This window comes from Triticum urartu, chromosome 7A (genome assembly GCF_056163025.1).
Source record: "Triticum urartu cultivar PI428250 chromosome 7A, HENAU_Tu73, whole genome shotgun sequence".
In the NCBI taxonomy this organism is placed as follows: Eukaryota; Viridiplantae; Streptophyta; class Magnoliopsida; order Poales; family Poaceae; genus Triticum; species Triticum urartu.
This window is the reverse complement of record NC_141879.1, coordinates 210520973-210542697: the sequence shown is the minus strand read 5'-3', so window position 1 is coordinate 210542697 and position 21725 is coordinate 210520973. Positions and strand designations below refer to the sequence as shown.

Below are 21725 nucleotides of genomic sequence, written 5' to 3'. Positions count from 1 at the left end.
GCCGAGTGGAACGACTTTAATGTTTAGGTTATCGCCATCCGACCTCAATTTGGGGACCGAAATTGTACTCAGAGTAGCAAAATCTAGTGTTCAAATGCTTTTTGGCCGATTAAGCCTCGAAATCTACCTCGTATGAAGGAGAACTCCACATGAATTGTCTTTGTCTCGTTGAGGCGGTCGATTTTCATATATAAATCATCTCAATCCGAGTTCATATGCAAAAGTTAGAGGCAATACACTACGGACTGAACCTAAACGAAAATATGGCGCGAGGTACCAGACACCGTGTTTGATGGGTCGCGCGAGCAATTCGGCCCTCAAGACGGCTTCTAATCGGGAAACCTTCAACATAAGAAAGTTTCGTCTCGTCAAGCAGATCGATTTTAATATATAAATCATCTCAATCCAAGCACGTGTGCGACCTGAAGAGGCCAAACAAGATCAGGTTGTGTTTTCAGTCGGGAAATCCGGGTGAAAAGTTTACCATCCGAGTGAAAGCTTGCCGATCGAGTAAAAGATTATCATCCGAGTGAAAATATAGTCATCCGAGCGAAAGATTGTCCTCCAGGTGAAAATATTGATATCTGAGTGAAACTATTACAAATCCGAATGAAATACTATCATCTAAGAGAAAGCTTGCCATTCGGGGTAAAGGATTGCCGTCCGAGTGAAAATATTACAGATCCGAATAAAATATTGTCATCCGAGTGAAAGCTTACCTTTCGGGTGAAAGATTGCCGTCCGAGTGAAAAAGTCTAGTCGGGCGATTCGAGTGAAAGACTCTAATATCCGAGTGGAGAGATTCAGATTCGAGTGCTCCAACCAGAAGCTGAAGATGTGGCCGAAAGGTTAATCTAGATTGGCTCGGATGAAAAGGTGTTTAACACAGGAATTGTTCGTAACATCAAAACGGATAACTTTGCTTTTAGACTCATCATCATCTGAGATAGTATATGGCCTGCAAAGTCACTATAACACTCGGACAATACAGTCAGCTGCAAGACCGAGTCCGACTGGAAGATAAAGATGACTCCGTAAAGTATTCAAGATGGCCTTGTTTGGAGACGTGGTCAACACGAGAGTTGTTCGTCTCGTCGAGGCACACAAATTTGATATTTGCGCCGTCTTAATCGGAGGTCACATGCAAATTCGACGGCCCGCTCAAGGAGCATGACAGAAGTTTGGGTCAGATTCAGACTGAGTCCGAGTTGAAATAGAACTAGAACTCTAGGATGTGAATTAATGTAATTTTTCATGTAAGAAAAGCCTAGATGAATCATTTTCTTACGGGAAGTCCAGCCGCCTCATATGCCCATAGCCACCGCACTCCCTGACGGGGTCCCTCTCAGGCGTGTAGGGTTTCGGGTCTGCAAAAGTGCTCGCGGAATGTCTTGCGTATCGCACTGTCGGTCGGGTCTCCTTCGACTTGAGTTGCGGTGCATCACCCCCGGCGTCGAGCGTACACGTGACGTGTTCGTGTGTCAACACATGTGTCGCGCTCTGGGTTCTTCCTCCGAATTTTTTTATTTTCCACACGCGTTTTTGGCTTTTTAGATGGTTTTTTTAGCTTTTCAATTTTTCACCGATCTTTCTTAGCTTTTCAACAAAAGAAATCGAAAAAAAACTTTGCGCAAAAATATGTTTTTTTTTCTTTAGCGGGAGGCACGACCGTGCCTCTCGGAAAAGGAAAATAACACGTTTTCTTTTTTTTCCATGAGAGGCATGGTTTTGCTTCCGCAAGAGGCACGACCGTGCCTCTGGAAACGGAAAAAACAAATGTGTTTCTCTTTTCTTTTTCTTTCATGAAAGGCATGGTTTTGCTTTCGCGAGAGGCACGGCAATACCTGTAAACCAAAAAAATGTTTTCTTTTTTCCTTTCATGATAGGCACAGTTTCCTCTCAGAAACGGGAAAAGAAATCATGTTTTTTCTTCTTCTTTTTTTGTGAGGCACGGTCATGCCTCTCAAAAACAAAAACAAAAATCATGTTTTTTTCTTATGTAAGAGGCACGGTTTTGCTTCTGTGAAGCCGTGCTTGTTAGAAACAGCTTTCGGAAAGGAAAAAGAAAATGCTCCCAGATTGGTTTTCTCATCTATTTTCTTTGTCCAATTTTTTATATGAGAAAAGTTTTCGTCAAAACCTATCAATATGAGATCGAGTTAGTTTTAAAGATCTCAACACAAGGAATCCAACGATGAAAACGGTTTGAGATTTGAACGAGACAAACATTTTAAGTAAACGGATCTAGGAAAAATGAAAAAAAAACTCCCAGATTGCGGCAAATTGCACACATGCAACGTGCCACTTGCCGAGGTAGAAGTGATCATGTATCCAGCAGAGGGAGTACCTGAATTCAGATGAGTGGGGTGCAGCCTCTAGCAAATTAAGTTCGATGAATACCATAAAATAACTAAAAATAAAAAATGGCACGAACAAATTCAGATGAGTGGAGTCCCTGAAGTGATCATGTATTCAGGTTTGAGTAAAGATGTTCGTGAGGACAATAGAAGGAAAACAAAATCATAACCTAGCTTGCTCACTGGTGAACCATGTACCGTTGATACATTTCTACACCCCATAAATCCCGCAAGCCTGGCATCCTACGGGCTACTCCACATACCATGGAAGTGACGAGCAAGATTTGACACATCATGCTTGCTGTTTTGTCTGGGCTTACAAGTTTGACGGGTGATAATTCCTACACTTTTTCCTCACTTCCTGTATTCAATCATTTCTGGGCAGTAGCGCCTCGACAGCACTTCCACTTGTTCGATGAAAGGCTTCTCCCTGTGGCCACCAATGGCGCGGACCATCTGGTTCCATCTTTGACGACAAACCTCCCCAGACCTGAGTAAAGAGTGAATAGCCCCGTTATTATAAAACCACAAGGGTACCAGAATTTGTTATTTGTTTCTGTATGAAAATGCATGCCCTTCTGAAACTTGACATGAAGCCCAAACCACAAGGGTCCCAGAATTTGTTTCTGTATGAAAATGCATGCCCTTCTGAAACTTGACATGAAACCCAAGCTTCCTGACAAAATACCAAGTATACCAGTAATCCAGCACTAAGGTACTAGTGTATGCCAGGGTTATTGGGAGGATTTAATCAAACTTGGTACATAACCCAAATGCACATTCGCTATTGTCCATTTTGCTAAAATTTAAATCTAAGGCACAAATAAGTAAAGTTAACAGCTCTGTTAACAAACTCTCTGGCTGTCAAGGAAAAAAGAAGTTGGTATTTGCTTCATATCCTTCACAGGAAAGACTATTTACTCCAATAACATGCCACCTTTAGTTTAGACCGCATTAGAGTATTTCAGACCATTGGAGTTGATAAAATGGGGTAACTGAACCAAACTACTTTGTGATCAAGAACATGGCATAGTTAAAGGTTGTGTGAGTTAGATCAGCAGACAGCACTAACCTGTGATCAAGTAGGCTGTCCCAGTCAACATCTTCAATACAGACAGCATCAACCTTTTGAAGCCTATTTTTCGTCAAAAAATTAGCACAGGGAGTATATTTTTGTTTCATTGTAACAAGACACTGAAAATAAATAACACATATAGGAGGCCTAAGCCTGAAAAAAAATAGCATTTAATACACTAACTTCAGTCCAACTGCCATGCAAATAAATAGATCGTTGAGAGAGAGAAAGGACTTGTGTTTCTTTCTGTTGAAACAAAGCTTATGTGCAAATTTGGAGAAAAGGCAGATGGATATGATATATTAGCTCGCATGTATGCTTGTTACCTGCCCACACCCCAGGGTGAGATAAACCCACCCCAACTGAGGATAATACCGCGATTCTTAATGCAAAAACAAGCCAGAACAAATCGACTCCAAAACTTTTTGTTTTGCAGGACCCATATTGTCATACTACATCTTAGATAACCAAGGCGTGCACCATTACAATCATCAAGCATAAGAATATCAAACTTGCGGGGGAGTCATGGAATATTCAACACACAGCCTTGCAGCAACACTGACTCAATCCTATATTGCTACAAATGAGCCAAAGAAATCGATCTCTTTTAGTTCAAGAAATAAACCAGAAAGTTTCACCATAAGTTGATCACTCAGAGCCTCATGTATTACAGCCAGGAACGAGGCATGGAATGCACCTGAGGGTGAGCGCGCAACCTCTTACTGTACTCTAGTCCCACTCATAAACATACACTGTCTTCCGTTCCATATAGCCCATAACAGTGTTCAGTTAGTTCAAAACCAAACAAAGACTACAATGTTAAAACTGGTGCAAGCTACCAAGAATAGAGAGGGGGGAAATGTAAGAATGCCTGATTTCCATCCCTCCTCATTACATCGTGAGTTGTAACCCTAAACAACAAGCACCCTCGACAACAAGACCAGGCAAACAGCAACAGACAACATGACCAAAAATGTAAAAATTCCTGATTTCCATCCTTCCTCATTACTGAAATTCTTCTAAAGTTCATGCCTTCATGGTACTATGTACACCCACAGCATTATTGGCATCAACCACACGTCAATACTTTCAGGAATTGCTGAAACAATATCTCCATAGGCAGGCTAAACCCTACCTTTCGAAACAGTTCTTTTTTAACTCTGTTGCAAAACAATGTGCAGTGTTTCAATGGCAAAAAGGCAATCATTATAATAGTCTGTAGAATCTTACGCTTCCACCAGTAGATAATCATCAACATCAGCCCAGACTCCTTCCTTGACCATCGGAGATGCTAATGTTTCGTACCTGAAAGAGCATCATGAATTAATGGTCATGCTGCCGTTACATAACTTGCGTGTAACCCAGTCTGAAGATGCATATACGCATATAGAAGCACAAGATTTAGGTGTATGAAGGATGTGTTAAAACTAGTTAAATTCAATGAAGCCCACATTATCCCATTAGCCCAATCCCCAAACGTAGAAAAGCTAATAATATACAGATCTCAATTCTGTAAATACAAGCATGCCTGGTTAAGCAAATTAAGATTCTTCATCTCTAATTATTATAATTCCAAGAAAATTTGTATTCATAGAATGGCTAAAACAAACCAGTTGCAAGGTCTACTAAGTTAAATAAATTCAGATAAACGGATCTGATGCAATACAAAGTACTTTTCGAGAAAACGCAAAGGATTTGCGCTTCAATACAAAGTACTCGGTTAAGCACTTAAATCAATCTGATGCAATTCAACAACAAGCACTGCATTTTATCTCTGAAATGTCAAAATGAACAATTTAGATATAGAAACAATAAATAGGAGAAGATGGGAAAAAAGAACATGGATTAAAGATTGCAATGCACATAGCGTTTAGTACAGATACAATGAGAAAACAAAGTTATGCATATATATGCAGCAAATAGAAATACTAACCACTTGAGGCAACAATTCTTGTGATTACGGGTGGTCAATTTATCACTGATGGCCTCCCAGGAAATGTTATCTCTTAGCTGTCACAGATGATAAGTAAGCCACCTCATTAGATTCAATCATGTGATTCAAGAATATGAACAGCTGTGAGCACAGTTCAAATCAGGAAAGCTTGACCAAAATACACAATATCAACAACATTGGTAAATTACAAACCAGCCGATGATCAGGATTTTTGATTTGATGGGCTTTCAGACGCAAGTCAAGGTTCACCAAATCAAACAAGTTTTGGTGTTCATCCTGAGTCCAACGTCCTGAAAAAATACCAGTCAAGGAATGCACACAGAATTGAAAAGGTTAGCAAGGTCTAAATTTTATCGCATACGGCATTAACTGGGTAGGATACATATTTTTTATCATGTGATGATACTGCATTAACTGGTTAGGATGCATAAGTTTTATCACATGATGATACTACATTCAGTTTTACCAAATGATGAGATAATGCATTCACGTGTATAGGACATTCAATTTACCAATTTTATCATTCAATCTATACCCAGAATTTTGTTCAGTACAATCCTCCCTACTTATCCCATGAATGAACTTTGCAATTAACCGATAGTCAACAACTTAAAACTGGATAAATAATCATCTATAAACCATTGTTCCTGAGGCGGTAAGGCAAGGCGAGGCGCCTAACCCCCGCCTTTACCTTTGAAGCATGTAAGGTGAGACAAGGCGACGCGTTAGACATAGAGGAACAGAGCAATCAAGCAGTTTAGCACGTATATTGCAAGGAAAAATAAGAAAGACTGAGAGATGGGCCACGACCTATGCACTCCCCTATGGCCCAAAAGCCCATCTAGTAGCTATATACTCCTCCCGTGACCTAATTCCACTATCCTCACTCCCTCCTCCCTCACCACAGCCGCCACACACCTGCTATCTTTCCTCGTTGTAGCAGCAGCAGCATACAACCCTAAAACTCCTCCCTTCTGATCATAACCCTGGCATTCTCTGATTCTCCCTCACTGCAGCATCCCTTCTTCCTCAACAGCAGAGTATATCGGGCAAGGGAAGGCGACGGTGGAGGCAGGCAAATGAAGGGATGCTCGCTGGAGTACTGGGGAATGGTGGGGCCGTCGTCTCCAAGCCCCAGAAGCAGCCGCAAGGATGATGCAGCGAGGAACAGGCGGTAGCAGATACCTTTGACAGCAGTGGACCCTTCACTGAAGCAGTCGTACGTTTCATGTCTAAGGCAGGGCGGACGCCTTACCATCCTGGGGCGCCTCAGCACTTAGGCGACTCCTAAGTGACGCCTTAAAAACAATGCTACAAACACACTGTGATAGCATAGCTGTATTAGCCCCCAACTCAACAATGGTGTTGTTTCAACTTTTTATTAGTACAAACCAATATGCAAAGATGGGTTAAACTACTACCTGACAAACATGCCTGAGTTGTGACAACATGATGTGAGAAAACTCATGCTCATAGAATTAAAATGGCGTAAATAAGCATTTGCATGTTGAAGTTGCACTGAAATATTACAGTTCCGACAGATAATTTAGCCAAAAGATGATAAAACTTCAGGAGCAACAGGCACCTTTTTTCAAGTTCTTAGGTTTTATTCTTCTCCAAGTATCTTTTACGTGGATCTCACTCTTTCCAAGTTCCCGTGCCAATGTCTTCCAATCCGTTCCATTGCTTTCGACAAACCTGCGCAATAATGCAGTGATCTGATCTTAATTATGTGAAGCAACAACAGGAGATATCAAAACATCTCTCAATAACAAATATCAAGAAAGTATGCTATGTGTAAGAGAGATATTAGTCGCTTCACAAGTTACAACACAATCTAAATCATAGTATCACAATCGTGGCAGGGTAAACAGCTCCACCACACAATCTCATTCATGATTCGCCAGTGATCTCACATGGGATAGTGTGCAGTATGATTCATAAGGAGTGACAATCCCTACTTGATGACAAGGGCACATTCTTGATACGGCAGGTTTTACAGAAATCTCTTAGCGTGTTGTCCATAATGGCCTCCTTAATGGTGAGTTGCGTGAGGAGGTCTACATGCACCCACCACATGGGTATTACGCCGGACAACATGCTATGTCGTCTTCATTGCTCTCTTCATGACCTTAAGCTAGCCCCTCCTGCCTGATTCAAGGGTTTAGCGTTAGTGGTCACTGTTAGTGGTTTTTCACCGAGTGCTCATGATCCCGCTCTCTTGTCCACCTTTCGTCTTGTGGCCGGGCTCTTCTTCTATACATCGATGACATATAATCACCGACGACGACTCTGAGTGCATTGCCTTTGTGAAGGCTCGTCTTAGTGAGCAGTTTCTTATGTCTGATCTTGGTCTTTTGCGCTACTTCCTTACGATTGAGGTTTCTTCTACCTCCAATGGCTTCTTGATATCCCAATGGAAGTACATCCAAGATCTTCTTGCTTGCTCTGCTCTTGCGGATGAGCACATTGTTCAGGCTCCAATGGAGCTCAACGTCCACCTCCGGGCTTCTGATGGTGAGGTGAGCGTCTTTCGGATCCGACACGCTAATGTCACCTTGTTGGGAGTCTTGTCTACCTAGCCGTCACTTGTCCGGATATCTCCCATCTAATTCACATCCTGAGTCGGTTCACTACAGTCACCTACTTCAAGTTCTACGATATCTTCGTGTGACTATCTCGCATCGTCTTTTCTTTCCACGATCCAGTTTGCTATAACTATAGGACTATTTGAGACGACTTGGCCTAGCGATCTTCGGATCATCGATCGCTTTCTGCTTACTATGTTTTTTCGTGGTGGTTCTCTCATTGCCTGGAAGACGAAGAAACAGATTGCAGTTTCCCGTTCGAGTGCAGAGGCTAAGTCACAAGGTATGGCTCTTTTGGTAGCAGAAGTGACTTGGCTACGGTGGTTGCTTGAAGATTTTGGTGTTTGTCACTACACTGACTCTTCTTTCGTCCAACGGTACGAGTGCTATCAGTATGGGTCGTGACCCTCTGAAGCACATTGGTGTTGATCAGATGATTGCTCTAGAGTATGTGCCTTCCTAGTTGTACTTAGCGGATATCTTCACGAAGACCCAGACTATCTTCGAACTCAGTGTTGTTGATTCAACATGAGTTTAAAAGAGGGAGGGGGTAGTTAGAGTTATACTCCCTCCGTTCCTAAATATAAGTCTTTAGAGATTCCAATGCGGACTACATACGGAGCAAAATGAGTGAATCTACACTCTAAAATATGTCTATATACATCCGTATGTAGTTCACATTGAAATCTCTAGAAAGAATTATATTTAGGAACGGAGGGAGTATATGTCATGTAATACCCCCCCCCCCAAATTGTATAGGGGGTTTTCTGCATATATATCATTTCTATATATATCAAAGCCTCATGGAAATGGATGTTGCATATTTTGTCACATAAACATCAGGAAGGGAGAAGGAGGTGATTGGACCACCATCACCATGGACATCTTCAATAGGAGTGGAGATTTGTAAACATGACACAAAGTAGCAGCAAACATGAAGTTCAACTTGATCACATTAGATAACAATAATATGATAGTACTTCCTAATAATAAAAACAATTGAGTAAATATGGTCATGCAAACAAATATAATTTTGTCTCGGCAAAAGGAATTTATGTACCGCCGAATCTGCTCTTTTTCGTCATCTGTCCATTTACGTTCAGCACTCCTATAGAGTAATATACGCGCTCGATGGTATATGGCCTCGTGAGGTCTATGGGGTAACGACTTCGCTGCAAAGAATGTGCATCAGCAATTAAATATTGTAAGTTGTCTTCTATAAGGGTTAGAAAAATAAATGGAATGATGATTACATGGAAATTCAACATGATATGGTAAGTCTCAAGAAATACTTTTTCATACAGGTTACATGCTTAACTCACACTATCACACAAAGACAGGCTTAACATGAGGAGAAAATGCTCAAGAACTTAGCTCCAGGTTTTTGGCTTACCTATATCATCCCAACAACCCTTGAGCTCTGGGTATTTACTACAAGACCCAATCATCTCTAAGCCTTTCTCTCCCAGTTGTTTCAGCTAAATAAGAAACACAACGAGAACTGTCTCAAACATGTTGGGCATGGCACTTGCAATCAGGAGCGAATTTAGTGGTAAATAAAAAGGTAAAATCAACACATAAAACTCAAGCACACAAAACAATTAACATTAATGGATAAGGAAGGGAAGGCAGAAGGCAAAATAGAATATTAGTATGACAATATGCGCAAAATCCAAAATAATTTAGGACTGAACTAAGAGCAGTGCCGCATGGTTTCTTCTCATGCAGGGCATCACCCTCATCTATCTCTGGCATGCATGTAATAATAACATATAAGCCTGACATCATCAAAGATCTCTTCAAATTCAAATTTTGAAAAAGTCCTTCCCATGCAGGGCATCAGCCTCATCTATCTCTTGCATGCATGTAAAAATAACACATAAACTGAAATCAGCAAAGATTTCTTCATGTTCCAATTTTAAAAAAGTTTTATCCCTCAAACCGTTAACCCGATTGACGATCCACTTTTCATTTCGACAACTTCTCTTTTTTCATCTGTACTTGCCAGGTTGGTGTTACTTACTTACCAGGTTATTGGCCATTTAGTTGCCAGATTAAATTAACTTGGTTGCGATGTTGTTGAACGTCAATGTACGCCACTAGAAGACTTGCTTCATGGTACTTGTGCTGGTTCATACCACGTCTTACTTATTGTTAACACTTGAATAGTAACTCTCGAGCTCTGCATAACATTGTGATGTCTAAAAACATACAAAACTATTGCCTGGTAACTATACACAGTTATTGTAGGAATTGTTCACTGCTAACATGACGACCACGATTAACATAGCATAGCTACTGATGGGGACAAAAAAATTGCTGAAACATGTCAACATGGGATCTAGTTTCAAAGCCCTCGTCAAGACAAACTCGCCAGCGAAAACGGATTATTAATCGGATTAACGGTATGTGAAATAAATCATTGTGAAATTTCTAATTTAGCAATTAATGTGATGATGTCAGCGTGAGGCAGGAGATTCCTGCATGCAACTGATGAGGAAAATCCCATTGCGATGCCACCACATGGGAGAGCACTTTTGCATACATATGTAGCATAAATTTTCCGAATGATTTAACTTCAAAATGAGCTGTAGATGTAAGTCAGCATCCATTCGCACAAAATGAGTATTCATGATATACATGAGGATCTATATTCATTCATTTAATATTTTCTTGATATTAAAACTCAAACTACCAATTCACAGCAGAATAAAATTCAACTAAATCAATTACTTCTTAACAGTAAAGACTAAAGACAGTGGAGAAAATAAGTAAATATATTTAAAAAACGATGGAGAAAATATGGTAATGCAGAAAATTAATATGTATTCGACTATATTTGTAAAGTCCAACCATCATAGGAAACTTTCTGGTAAGTTTTCAAGCTAAGGGAAAGAAAATTTCATTTGTACAGGACAAGCAAACTTCAGTACGGTCATACGGTACTTCAACTCGATAAAAAAAAACTTCATATTAAATGCTCAGCTGAAGTGCATTATACAAACCCATAACACATGCACCTATAAGTAATAACTGTAATAACAAGTTTATGTTTCATCGATATGCTGTGATTTAAAACACAATTGATAGTAGTTCCACATGTAGATGGGATCAAATTGAAATAACATATGGTTGTCATCAATCATTTTATGTTAAAGAGAAACTATCCATCTAAATTATAAAGTTCAATCATCCTTTCCTCAAACCCCCAGGCCAGGGGCATAGCTTCCATTCAGTTTAGGTTTGCTCACTGTCACATGAATGCAAAAAATATAAGCAAGAGATGCAACCTCTGCGTAATCCCTCATAGCTTCCATGAGGATGGCATCTTCCTCTGTGGTAAACCGATGTCCATGTACAAGTTCAGATTCACCACCACTGACATCCTCTTCATCATCAGCACCTGAAACATATAACCAGTCAAAGGATGCACACACAGAATAGGAAAAGGTTAGCAAGAAGGTCTAAATTTTATCGCATGATGATACTGCATTAACTGGGTAGGATGCATAATTTTTATCACGATTATGTATTCACTTTCACCCCAAAAAGAAGATAATGCATTCACTAGGTAGGACGTATGGTTTCCATATTCACATGATGATTACCAAGAATACAATCATCCCTTTACTTATCTCATGACCAAACTTTGCATTTAACTGATAGTTAACATCTTAAAACTGGATAAATAATCATCTACAAACACACTTTGTGATAGTATAGATGCTTTAGCCCCCAACTCATGCTGTCGTTTCAACTCCTGTTTTGTCAGTAATTTCAATATTAGAGCAAACCAATATGTGAGGTTTGTTGTTGTTGCACATGACATACCTAAACCAAATATTAACTAGAATGCAGAGCTGGGTTAAACTACTACCATTAACATGACAAATTTGCCTGAGTAGTGACAAAATGATGTGAGAAAAATCATGCCCGAAGAATAAAAACATCCTAATTCCTAAAATAAACATACATGTTAAAGTAGTGCTGAAATATTACAGTTGCGACAGATGTATTAGCTAAAATATGATAGAACTTTAGGAGCAACGGGCACCTTTTTTCTTCTTAGGTTTTATTCTTCTCCAAGCATGTTTTACATGGATCTCACTCTTTCCAAGTTCCTGTGCCAGTGTTTTCCAATCCGTGCCATTTTTCTCGACAAACCTGCATCATAATGCAGCGATCTAATCTTAATCATGTGAAACAACAACAGGACATATCAAAACATTTTTCAATACGAATATCAAGAAAGTGCTTCAATCTAAATCATAGTATCACAATCACGTCAGGGCAAACAGTAATCCACCGCACAATCTCATTCAAGATTGGCTAACAATCTGAAATTGGCTGGTGCACAGTATGATTCATGGGGAGTGGCAATCCCATATGCTTACTTGACAACAGTGATGCATTCTGATGGTGATGACGCTTTGAAAGGTTTACACTTTACACCAGTCACCACCCTCACCAATGCAACTAACCTTTGTCACCATCAGATTTTGCTCCAATGTCAGACAGGTCAGATCAGACCACTGTTGTCCCTGTCAAACAAGCATATCCTCATCCCCCTTCCACTGCCATTTGAAGGAAGTGGGAGTGCTAGGTTGAGTCAAAGTAAATAGATTGGGACAGTGGTAGCAGTGACAAGAAGCCCATGAGGAAGTTGACAACAGGTGACATGGAAATTTTGCATTAGCTACTCCCTCTACTTCAAGCGACGGAGCCAGGCCCACCCAACAAGCACCTACCTCCCTTTTCAATTTTTTAACTCCTACATAATCTAATTTATTAGTTGCAAAACAAAATTAATTCATGGAAATCAAAGTCCATGCACTGGAATTATAGGTTTGTTAACTGCCTGACGGGAGAACCTTATTTTCTCATACCATGAACCCAAAACAAACCATGTATCAGGTAGCTCTGCTATGAGATCGCAAGGAGAACTTGCAAAAAGTATCAAACAGAGTAACAAGTTACATTGGGATAAACAAATTAGACTACATAGAGGCATTTGCTAATATACATTAGTGGCACATGCAGGTTGATGTTGGTTTATCAGACTTTGGTGACACACATAACCACCAAGCAAAAGGTATAAACATCAGGAAGGGAGAAGGAGGCGAACAGGACCCTGTCACTAATTGACATCTTCAATAGGAGTAAGGATTTGTAAACACATACTAACAAGTAGCACCAAACATGAAGTTCAACTTAATCACATTAGATAACAACATGATTACTTAATAGTAAAGACAATTGAGTAAATATGGATCATGCAGAAAACAAATATAATTTTGTCTCAGCAAAAGGAATTTGCGTACCGCCGAATCTGCTCTTTTTCTTCATCTGTCCATTTACATCTGGTGCTCCTATGGAGTAATGTATGTGCTCGCCTGTATATGGCCAAGTAAGGTCTATGGGGTAACGATTTCGCTGCAAAGAATGTGCATCAGCAATTAAATATTATAAGTTGTCTGCAATCCAGGTAAGAAAAAGGGATGGATGTTGATTGCTTGGAAATTCAACGTGAGATGGTGGGTCTTAATAAAGACTTTTTCATAAAGGTTACATGCATAACTGACATTAACACACGAAGAGCATGAGGAGGAAACGTTGAAGAACATAACTCCAGATTTTTTGGCTTACCTATATCATCCCAACAACCCTTTAGCTCTGGATATTTACGACAAGACCCAATCATCTCTAAACCTTTCTCTCCCAGTTGCTTCATCTAAAATAAGAGACACAACGAGAACTCTCTCAATTATGTTGGGCATGGCATTTGCAATCACGAGCGAATTTAGTGGTAAACAAAAAAATCAACACATAAAACTCGAGCACACAAAAAAAGAATATAACATTAATGGGTAAAGGAAGGGTAGGCAGAAAGCAAAATAGAATATTGGTGGATATGCACAAAATCCAAAATAATTTAACTTCAAAATGAGACCATTGTAGATGCTAATTTAGCATACATTAGCGCAAAATGAGTATTCAAGATATACTTGAAGATTTATATTCATGCATTTAATTATTCTCTTTATATTAAAATTCAAATTAAAAATTCACAGCAAGATGAAGTTCAACTAAATCACATTGGAAAAATAAATGGTTACTTCTTAACAGTAAAGACAATGGAGAAAATAAGTACATAAGTTAAAAAACAATGGAGAAAATATGGTAAATTAATATATATATTCGACTATTTGTAAAGTCCAACCACTGTAAGGAACTTTCTATAACTCTCCCAGCCAGTTCCTACCTAAGGGAACGAACATTTTATTTACAGGACAAGCATACTTCCGTTCGTCATAGAATACTTTGATTCGATACAAAAAAACTTCCATATTAAATGCTCAGCTGGAGTGCTTTATACAAACCCATATACTCCCTCCATCCCAAAATAAGTGACTCAACTTTGTACTAACTTTAGAACAAAGTTAATACAAAGTTGAGACACTTATTTTGGGACGGAGGGAGTATAACATATGCACCTATAAGTAATAAGTAACTGTAATAAGTTCATGTTTTATCGATATGCTGTGATTTAAAAGAAATTACCATAGTTCCATGTGTAGGTTGGATCAAATTAAAATAACATATGGTTGAAATCAATCATATTAAGTTAAAGAAAAAACATCCATCTAAATTATAAAATAGAAGCAGCCTTTTGTCAAAAAAAAACATGGGCATAGCTTCCATTCAGTTTAAATCTGCTCATTGTAACATGAATGCAAAAATTTAAAGCAAGAGATGCAACCTCTGCGTAACCCCTCATAGCTTCCATGAGGGCGGCGTCTTCCTCTGGGGTAAATCGACCATGCACACTTTTCGATTCATCGCTGATGCCATCCTCTTCATTATCACCACCTTCAATGCTAAACACCTCCGCAGAATTAGCAAAGCTCACCCGCTTACCTTTCTTCTTTGACAGAGCTGCCTTTTCCTTCTGCTTTCCTCCTCCAATCCCCTCCCTGTCACCACCTTCGGTTCTAAACATCTCCGCGGAATCAGCAAAACTCACCTGCTTACCCTTTGTTGACCGAACTGACTTTTCTTTCTCTTTTTTCCCTCCTCCAATCCCCTTGCTCTTCTTTTTCTTCTTATCATCATTACCATCTACACCAGCTTCCTCTCCCCCAGCAGATGCATTCTCACTAAAGTCTGGACTGGCTTTACTCCTTTCCTTTCCTCCCTTCTTAATCTCTCTATTCTCACCTTCATTGCTATTTTCGGTTTGGCTGCTCTCTTCCAGCACAACTGAATGCTCCTTCTTTTTCTTCTTGTATTCTCTTGTCACGATTTGATCAGCAGCAGGTGCACCATCATCACTCTTGCGTTTGCTCTTCTTTGCCTTGCTAGACTGTTTTCCCTCAACCTTGTCTCCCTCTGCATACTTTGCCCCTGAATTTCCAACAGTAGTATCAAATGTCTGCTTCTGCTGCCCAGTCTTCTCAGCTTCTTTCTCTTCCTTCTTTTTCTTCTTGACTTTCTTCACCTTGTCTTTGCTCATATCGCCCTGGGCGAGCTCCAAACAGGGCGTTACCTCCATCAAGCCAGAAGTTTCAGCTTGCTCCTTACCAACAGTAGTATCAAAACTCTGCTTCTGCTCAGTCATATCAGCTTCTTTCTCTTTCTTCTTCTCCTCCTTCCTTCTCTTCTTGTCTTTCTTCACATTGTCTTTGTTCATGGCACCCTCCGAACAAGGCGCCATCGAGCCCGACTTCTTGGCCTGCTCCTCACCAACACCGTTCTCTATGCTACCTGAAACGACTGGAACATTCTCCTTGCTCTTCGTCTCCTCACTGCGGCCCTTCCCTTTCTTGCGCTTGTGGCCTTCTTTCTCCTCCGCAGCGCCTACCACAGCCTCCTCCTTAACTTTTTCTGCGACCGAATCAGCCTCAGTTGCCTTTTCATCTGTGCGACGCTTCAATTTATCCTTCGCCTTCCCCTCTTCATCACGATGCTTCGCCTTCTTCTTGAGGCGGCGGCCTTCCCGTTCCACGCGCTCTTCGTCCATATGCACGGCAAGGGACGAGCGCGGAACAGCAGGAGGCGGCCGGGCGGCGCGGTTTGGTGTCGGCGGCGAGTGGCTGCGGCAGCTGCGCGGTTGCGGCGGCGGAAGGGAGAGGGGGAAGAGGTGGTGGCGGGTGCGACACCGACGGACGGCGCTGCCGCGCTGGCGAAGGCGAGCGCGAGGGGACGGCTACGGTGAGCCGGCCGCCGCGTGGCCGGTGTTGGTGTTGCCGTTAGGGCTTGGGAGGCGCTGTGTCTGTGTCTGTCGAGGAGCTCTGGTCCGGTTGGTTGTCGCCGGCATATGGGCCAGAAGCGGGCCTGGGGTGTGTGTGGACTGGACTGCTCGGCTGGTTTCCTCCGCAAAGACTACGGCCCGAGCGCCCAGATGGGGCTGCAGCCCGGCAAAGCAGGCCAACGGCGGCGAAGAGGTCGACGGAAAGGAGGAGAGGAAGGCGACGGCGGGACGGAAGGAGGAGAGGGCCGCGGAGGGCTGCCGGCGGGGCGGCGGCGGGCTGGCGCGGCTAGGGTTCCTGACGAGGAACAAATGGCGTCGTGGCGTGGGCTAGGGATTCGACCTGGTCGGAAGTTCACAGCGAACCCGTACGTAACTTTTTACACAACTAGAAGGAAACCCAGCGCGTTGCTGCGGGAATTTTAGTGCATATATTGTGAGTTTCATAAAGTAAAATGCTAATTTCAGTCAATCCTATCTAAAATGAAACAAATAATGGATGAGGTAGGATCATACATGCATATGAATCCAGAAATGTATATAATTTGCTTAGAAACAATGATAATTGGACCAAACAACCAGATGGAAACTTTGCTTGGGTTGCTCAAGCTTTTGGCAAATGTGAACAGTATATATACATATAAAAATTACATGGCAGAAAGTATGATAAGTATGAACTATTACAGTACAAAATGTTATTATATTTTGCACAACACTTTGTCTATCCAAACCAAAATTACAGTAACATTTAATCACCAAGCAAGATGTCGTATACCACTTTCATCATAGATATTTTTTGGTACGCGAGAACAAACAGATTTGCCAGCAAAGCTATGTTAATAACAAATGCTCTGGAGACTTCAATGGCTAAAAGTTTGCAACATAGTAGTATGCGAATATAGATAAAAAATGAAGAATTTATATAGCTCACGGAGCAATGCTCAATACAAAGAAAAACAGTAAAATCATATGCATAATATGGTGATATTGATAGTTTGTTACTTTTACCAGCAAAGAAGATGATTTGTGTATGAAATGAACCAAATTCTAGTTACTTGAGGTCCAAACTATTCCAGTTGATGGCCTTCCTCATGCAGCCTTGGTCCAAGCTAGCAAGCTCATCTTTCCTATCAGGGTTGAACAACAAAACAAAATTAAATGCAGTTAGCCTCGGCTTATGGACTTAACTGAAATCTCACCTTTGACAGTCCAATGGGCTATCTTCTGTAGCACAACACATACATACAGGTATTCCCTTAATTATTAATTTATGATCAATAACTCTGCAGATTGAAATGCAGTTAGCCTCGCCTTATGGATTTAAATGGTCTAATATGAACTTTTACCTACCTTGTGATGATGGGGGATTTTCACAATCACATCATAACCCAAAAAAGGATAGAGATGGCAGGAGACCATGAGATCGCCATAATTAACTAAGCACGATAAACATACAAATGAAAAGTATCGTCAAGCATAAACTGGGGAATTGACATTCATCACGTGCCTTACCAAAATTGGCTGTGCCAATCTCACATCAGAAGGTTGTGCCTATACCAGGATTAGATGTTGATGCAATGCATATGCATAGATTGCGGTGAGAGCAAGCTCGAGTAGTGCAGCTCCACTGCTCCAATGCGAGCTCCTTCTGTTTGGATGCGGCTTGCCAACGGACAAGAGGAGGCAGTGAAGCGTGTTTCAGTTGTGAAGCACGACATATATCATAAAGCATTGAGCAACTACATTAAACAAAGCATCTTCAAAAAATCAGTGGTAAAAGCGTGTTTCAGTTGTGAAGCACGACATATCATAAAGCATTGAGCAACTACATCGAACAAAGCATCTCCAAAAAATCAGTGGTAAAAGTCTCACTTCAGTTACGTGGTCTCACCAAAAAATGATGAATGGGTTACCTTTGCCACACCAGACACGATCACTATCTGTGGCCATTAATGTTACCTCACTTTCATCTTATTCATTCCATTTTCCTTCAATAACACAATATTGGTAGGTCGACGAAAAATATAGATCAAAACTGCTCTTGGAAATATAGATCAAAACTGCTCTTAGAAATATAGATCAAAACTGCTCTGAATAAAATCCAAATCTAATTGAACTGCAAGAGGACAAAACAGATCATTAAGTCCATAATATCAATTACCTTCGGATTTGGTGATGTACAAGTAATTAGGGAAAGAGTAATACATTACTGAACCGCACCTACCTTACTGACGGGAACATTGACGCCAATGGTAATGTTTCGGTCTAATTGAGAGAGCATAGCGAACATGAGTAAAGAAAAGAAAATAGTTTGGTAGAGGCAAGTAGAGCCCAGCTGCAAGGAGCCCCTCGTATTCTCTCCTGTCACAGCCACACCAACTAGATCGACAGATCGTTGTTCTTCACGCTGGGGCAAAGGGAGGAGCGGCTGAGGGGCTGCACGACGGGCTGTACGACTGAGGGGCAAAGCCGACGCAGGGCGCCGGCGAAGCGATCTCATCCGGGCGAACCCTCGAGGCCCATCTTGGCGCCGAAGCTCTATTCCGTCGGCTAGGAGTCGGGACTCGATCAAGAATAGAATAGGTGGGATTGGAAGATGAGATGCGCGGACCCGGTCTATTCATTGGAGAGAAATATATGGTGGGGAGATGAGATGATGCATCTAGGCTAGTGCCCTTGGAAGAGGAAACAATTTCAGTCAAGCCTTTAGTCGGATGTTACGTTTGAAACATAACTGCTCGCTGAGAAGACAAAAAATATAGAAAGGAGTGGTGGTTCCTCCTCCAGTACTGCTGGTAACCGAACACTAACGTATGTGGCCACTATTTTTTACGCTGGTTAACTTGTGGCTGGCCCCTCCCGTAAGTGGGTGAAGAAATGATGATGTGGCTGGGCTGTTGATGTGGACAGCTTGCATATCAAGAAAAAAAGGATAGTGGGGATAAACTATTTAGCTATTATAGATACGCCTTTCTTTCGGCTTCGCAGACGTTCAGCCCAACTCCACGCGTGGACTTTTTTTCTTTTTTCGAAAATGTACACCATAGGCATACATTATACCAGTGTATTTATAGAAGGAACGATACAAAGATGAAACGCATACAAGCAACAAAAACCAAGAAAGATACAAGTGGTTATACTCCTACATACTACCTTCGCCGCAACTACCAAGCACCCACGAACTTCACCGTCGCCGGAGAAGAAGAGCACTAGAAACTGTTCCACATCTTGACATTGAAGAAATCCCTAGCCAGGAAGCGTTAACGAGTCGCGGTAGCCACCAACCCCGGAAGGTTGGATCTACCCCGATAAAAAACATCGACCGGAGGAGCCCTTCGAGCCTCTTCAACGCCAGATCCGGGGCCAACGCCCACCCGCCCTTTAACACATGGCTGGGTCCTCCACCATCTTCCGCATATCTACAACAATCATCATTGCCGCGCTCAAAGATCAGCTCATTCTCGCCATCACGCCAAGACGCAACGCCAGATCGAGAAACCGGGGCTCCCCTCCCCCTCATGACGGCAAGACAGCGACTAGAGGGGAAGGGGAGCGACGGAGTTCCCGGCGGGCACCCTGGGTCTGGAAGCACCTCCTGTTGATTGTTGGTTTTGCAAGAGGAACGCTTGTGTGGCAACTCTACGTGTGGACCTGGTGAAGCGCAGAGCTAGGAGAGATATGAATGAATGGAGCCTATGTATCGCTCACCACAACGCTAATGTTGTGTCGGCCTGTTAGCAGATAGTAAATCACTAGAAAGTTTCGGCTGATTTAGGGAAACTTCTCTACCCAGTTTCTGGAAGCTTCCAGACATGTTTTTTTTTCTTTTCCTTTTGCTGATTTTTCTATTTCCTCAAGTTTCTATTTTTTAGTTTTTCTTCTTTTCTAAAATAGATGAATATTTTTAAAATTCATGAACATTTTTCCAAACACCTGAATATTAAATATGATAACTTTTCTTAATTCATGAACATTTTTTTATTTGTGAAGATTTGTAAATTCATTAACATTTTTAATTCATGAATATTTTCTAAAATATGCAAACAATTTTCAAATTTGTGACACTTTAAACATTTATTTAATTTTATGGGAATTTTAAAAATTGCAAACATTTTAAATTTTGTGGACTTATTTCAAATTCAAGAAAAAAATGTGAAAGTTTGTCAAATTCGTAAAAAACATTTTTTTACAATTTGCAAATATTTTTAAAATTCATGTACATTTTGTCAAACTTGTGGTCATTTTTAAAATTTGCAAACATTTTTATATTAGTGAATACTTTTTATAATTCACAAAGATTTATTTAAAATTAGTGATAATTTTAAGTTGAAATAAAATCGATTGAAATAATAAATGAAGTGAAAAAAATCGTGATTGCTCGTTGGGAGATTTCACTTAGTGGGCCAGGCTCATAGGGGATAGCGTGTGGGCGACGCGAGTGTCGTGCTCGCAATGAGCGACACATATCAGCGTATGTTTCCCTCCACGTTTGGTGTTCAATACTGTTGAAAGTAGGCCTTAAGCTTCGTGCTCCTGTCACGTGGGAAGGCGTAGCTGAGACGGTGCTTCTGGAAGTGCTAGTTATCAACTAGAGAGGGTGAATAGACGATTTTTATAAATGTCTTCGAAGATGCGAAAGCAAAATAGTAACTAAATAGGATACAGCGGAAGATAAACTACACTAGGCATGCTAGAATGTCAAACAACATTTGAAGTGATATGTGAAGACAAACAACAACTAGGTAGAACGGAGTAGATTAGGAAGATAGTGTCAAGACAAAGATGTAATTAGAGGGGATGTCTTCACACAATGTCTTCAAATAGAGCTAGTATGCAATGACTTCATGAAACTAAAATGTAGGTAAAGAAGTGAAGTGATAGAACCAGTTGCTCGGAGAATACAAATGATTTGTTGGACCAGTTTCAGTTGCTGTGACAACTGTACGTCTGGTTAGGGAGGCTAAGATTGAACTCTTAAGACCATGGAGGGAGTCCTGAATTAGGGGGTGTCCGGATGGCCAGACTATACCTTCAGCCGGACTCCTGGACTATGAAGATACAAGATTGAAGACTTCGTCCCGTGTCCGGAAGAGACTTTCCTTGGCGTGGAAGGCAAGCTTGGCGATACGGATATGTAGATCTCCTACCATTGTAACCGACTTTGTGTAACCCTAACCCTCTCCGGTGTCTGTATAAACCGGAGGGTTTTAGTCCGTAGGACAACATAAAGAACAACAATCATACCATAGGCTAGCTTCTAGGGTTTAGCCTCTCCGATCTCGTGGTAGATCTACTCTTGTACTACCCATATCATCAATATTAATCAAGCAAGACGTAGGGTTTTACCTCCATCAAGAGGGCCCGAACCTGGGTAAAACTTCGTGTCCCTTGCCTCCTGTTACCATCCGGCCTAGATGCACAGTTCGGGACCCCCTACCCGAGATCCGCCGGTTTTGACACCGACATTGGTGCTTTCATTGAGAGTTCCTCTGTGTCGTCACAG

At 41.2% G+C, this 21725-nt stretch overlaps 1 protein-coding gene across 1 annotated transcript; it reads right to left on the bottom strand.

Annotated features, from left to right (window-relative positions):
* Nucleotides 1-2443: 2443 nt before the first annotated feature.
* Nucleotides 2444-16587, bottom strand: LOC125519732 (uncharacterized). The gene is made up of 13 exons (XM_048684476.2): nucleotides 14735-16587; nucleotides 13621-13705; nucleotides 13296-13407; nucleotides 12029-12138; nucleotides 11265-11377; nucleotides 9368-9452; nucleotides 9035-9146; nucleotides 6972-7084; nucleotides 5579-5676; nucleotides 5366-5442; nucleotides 4663-4737; nucleotides 3430-3492; nucleotides 2444-2847 (listed from the first exon to the last, which is right to left on the bottom strand). Exons 1-13 carry the CDS (start codon nucleotides 15992-15994, stop codon nucleotides 2712-2714), a joined length of 2439 nt encoding a protein of 812 aa, XP_048540433.2. The 5' UTR covers nucleotides 15995-16587; the 3' UTR covers nucleotides 2444-2711.
* Nucleotides 16588-21725: the final 5138 nt, after the last annotated feature.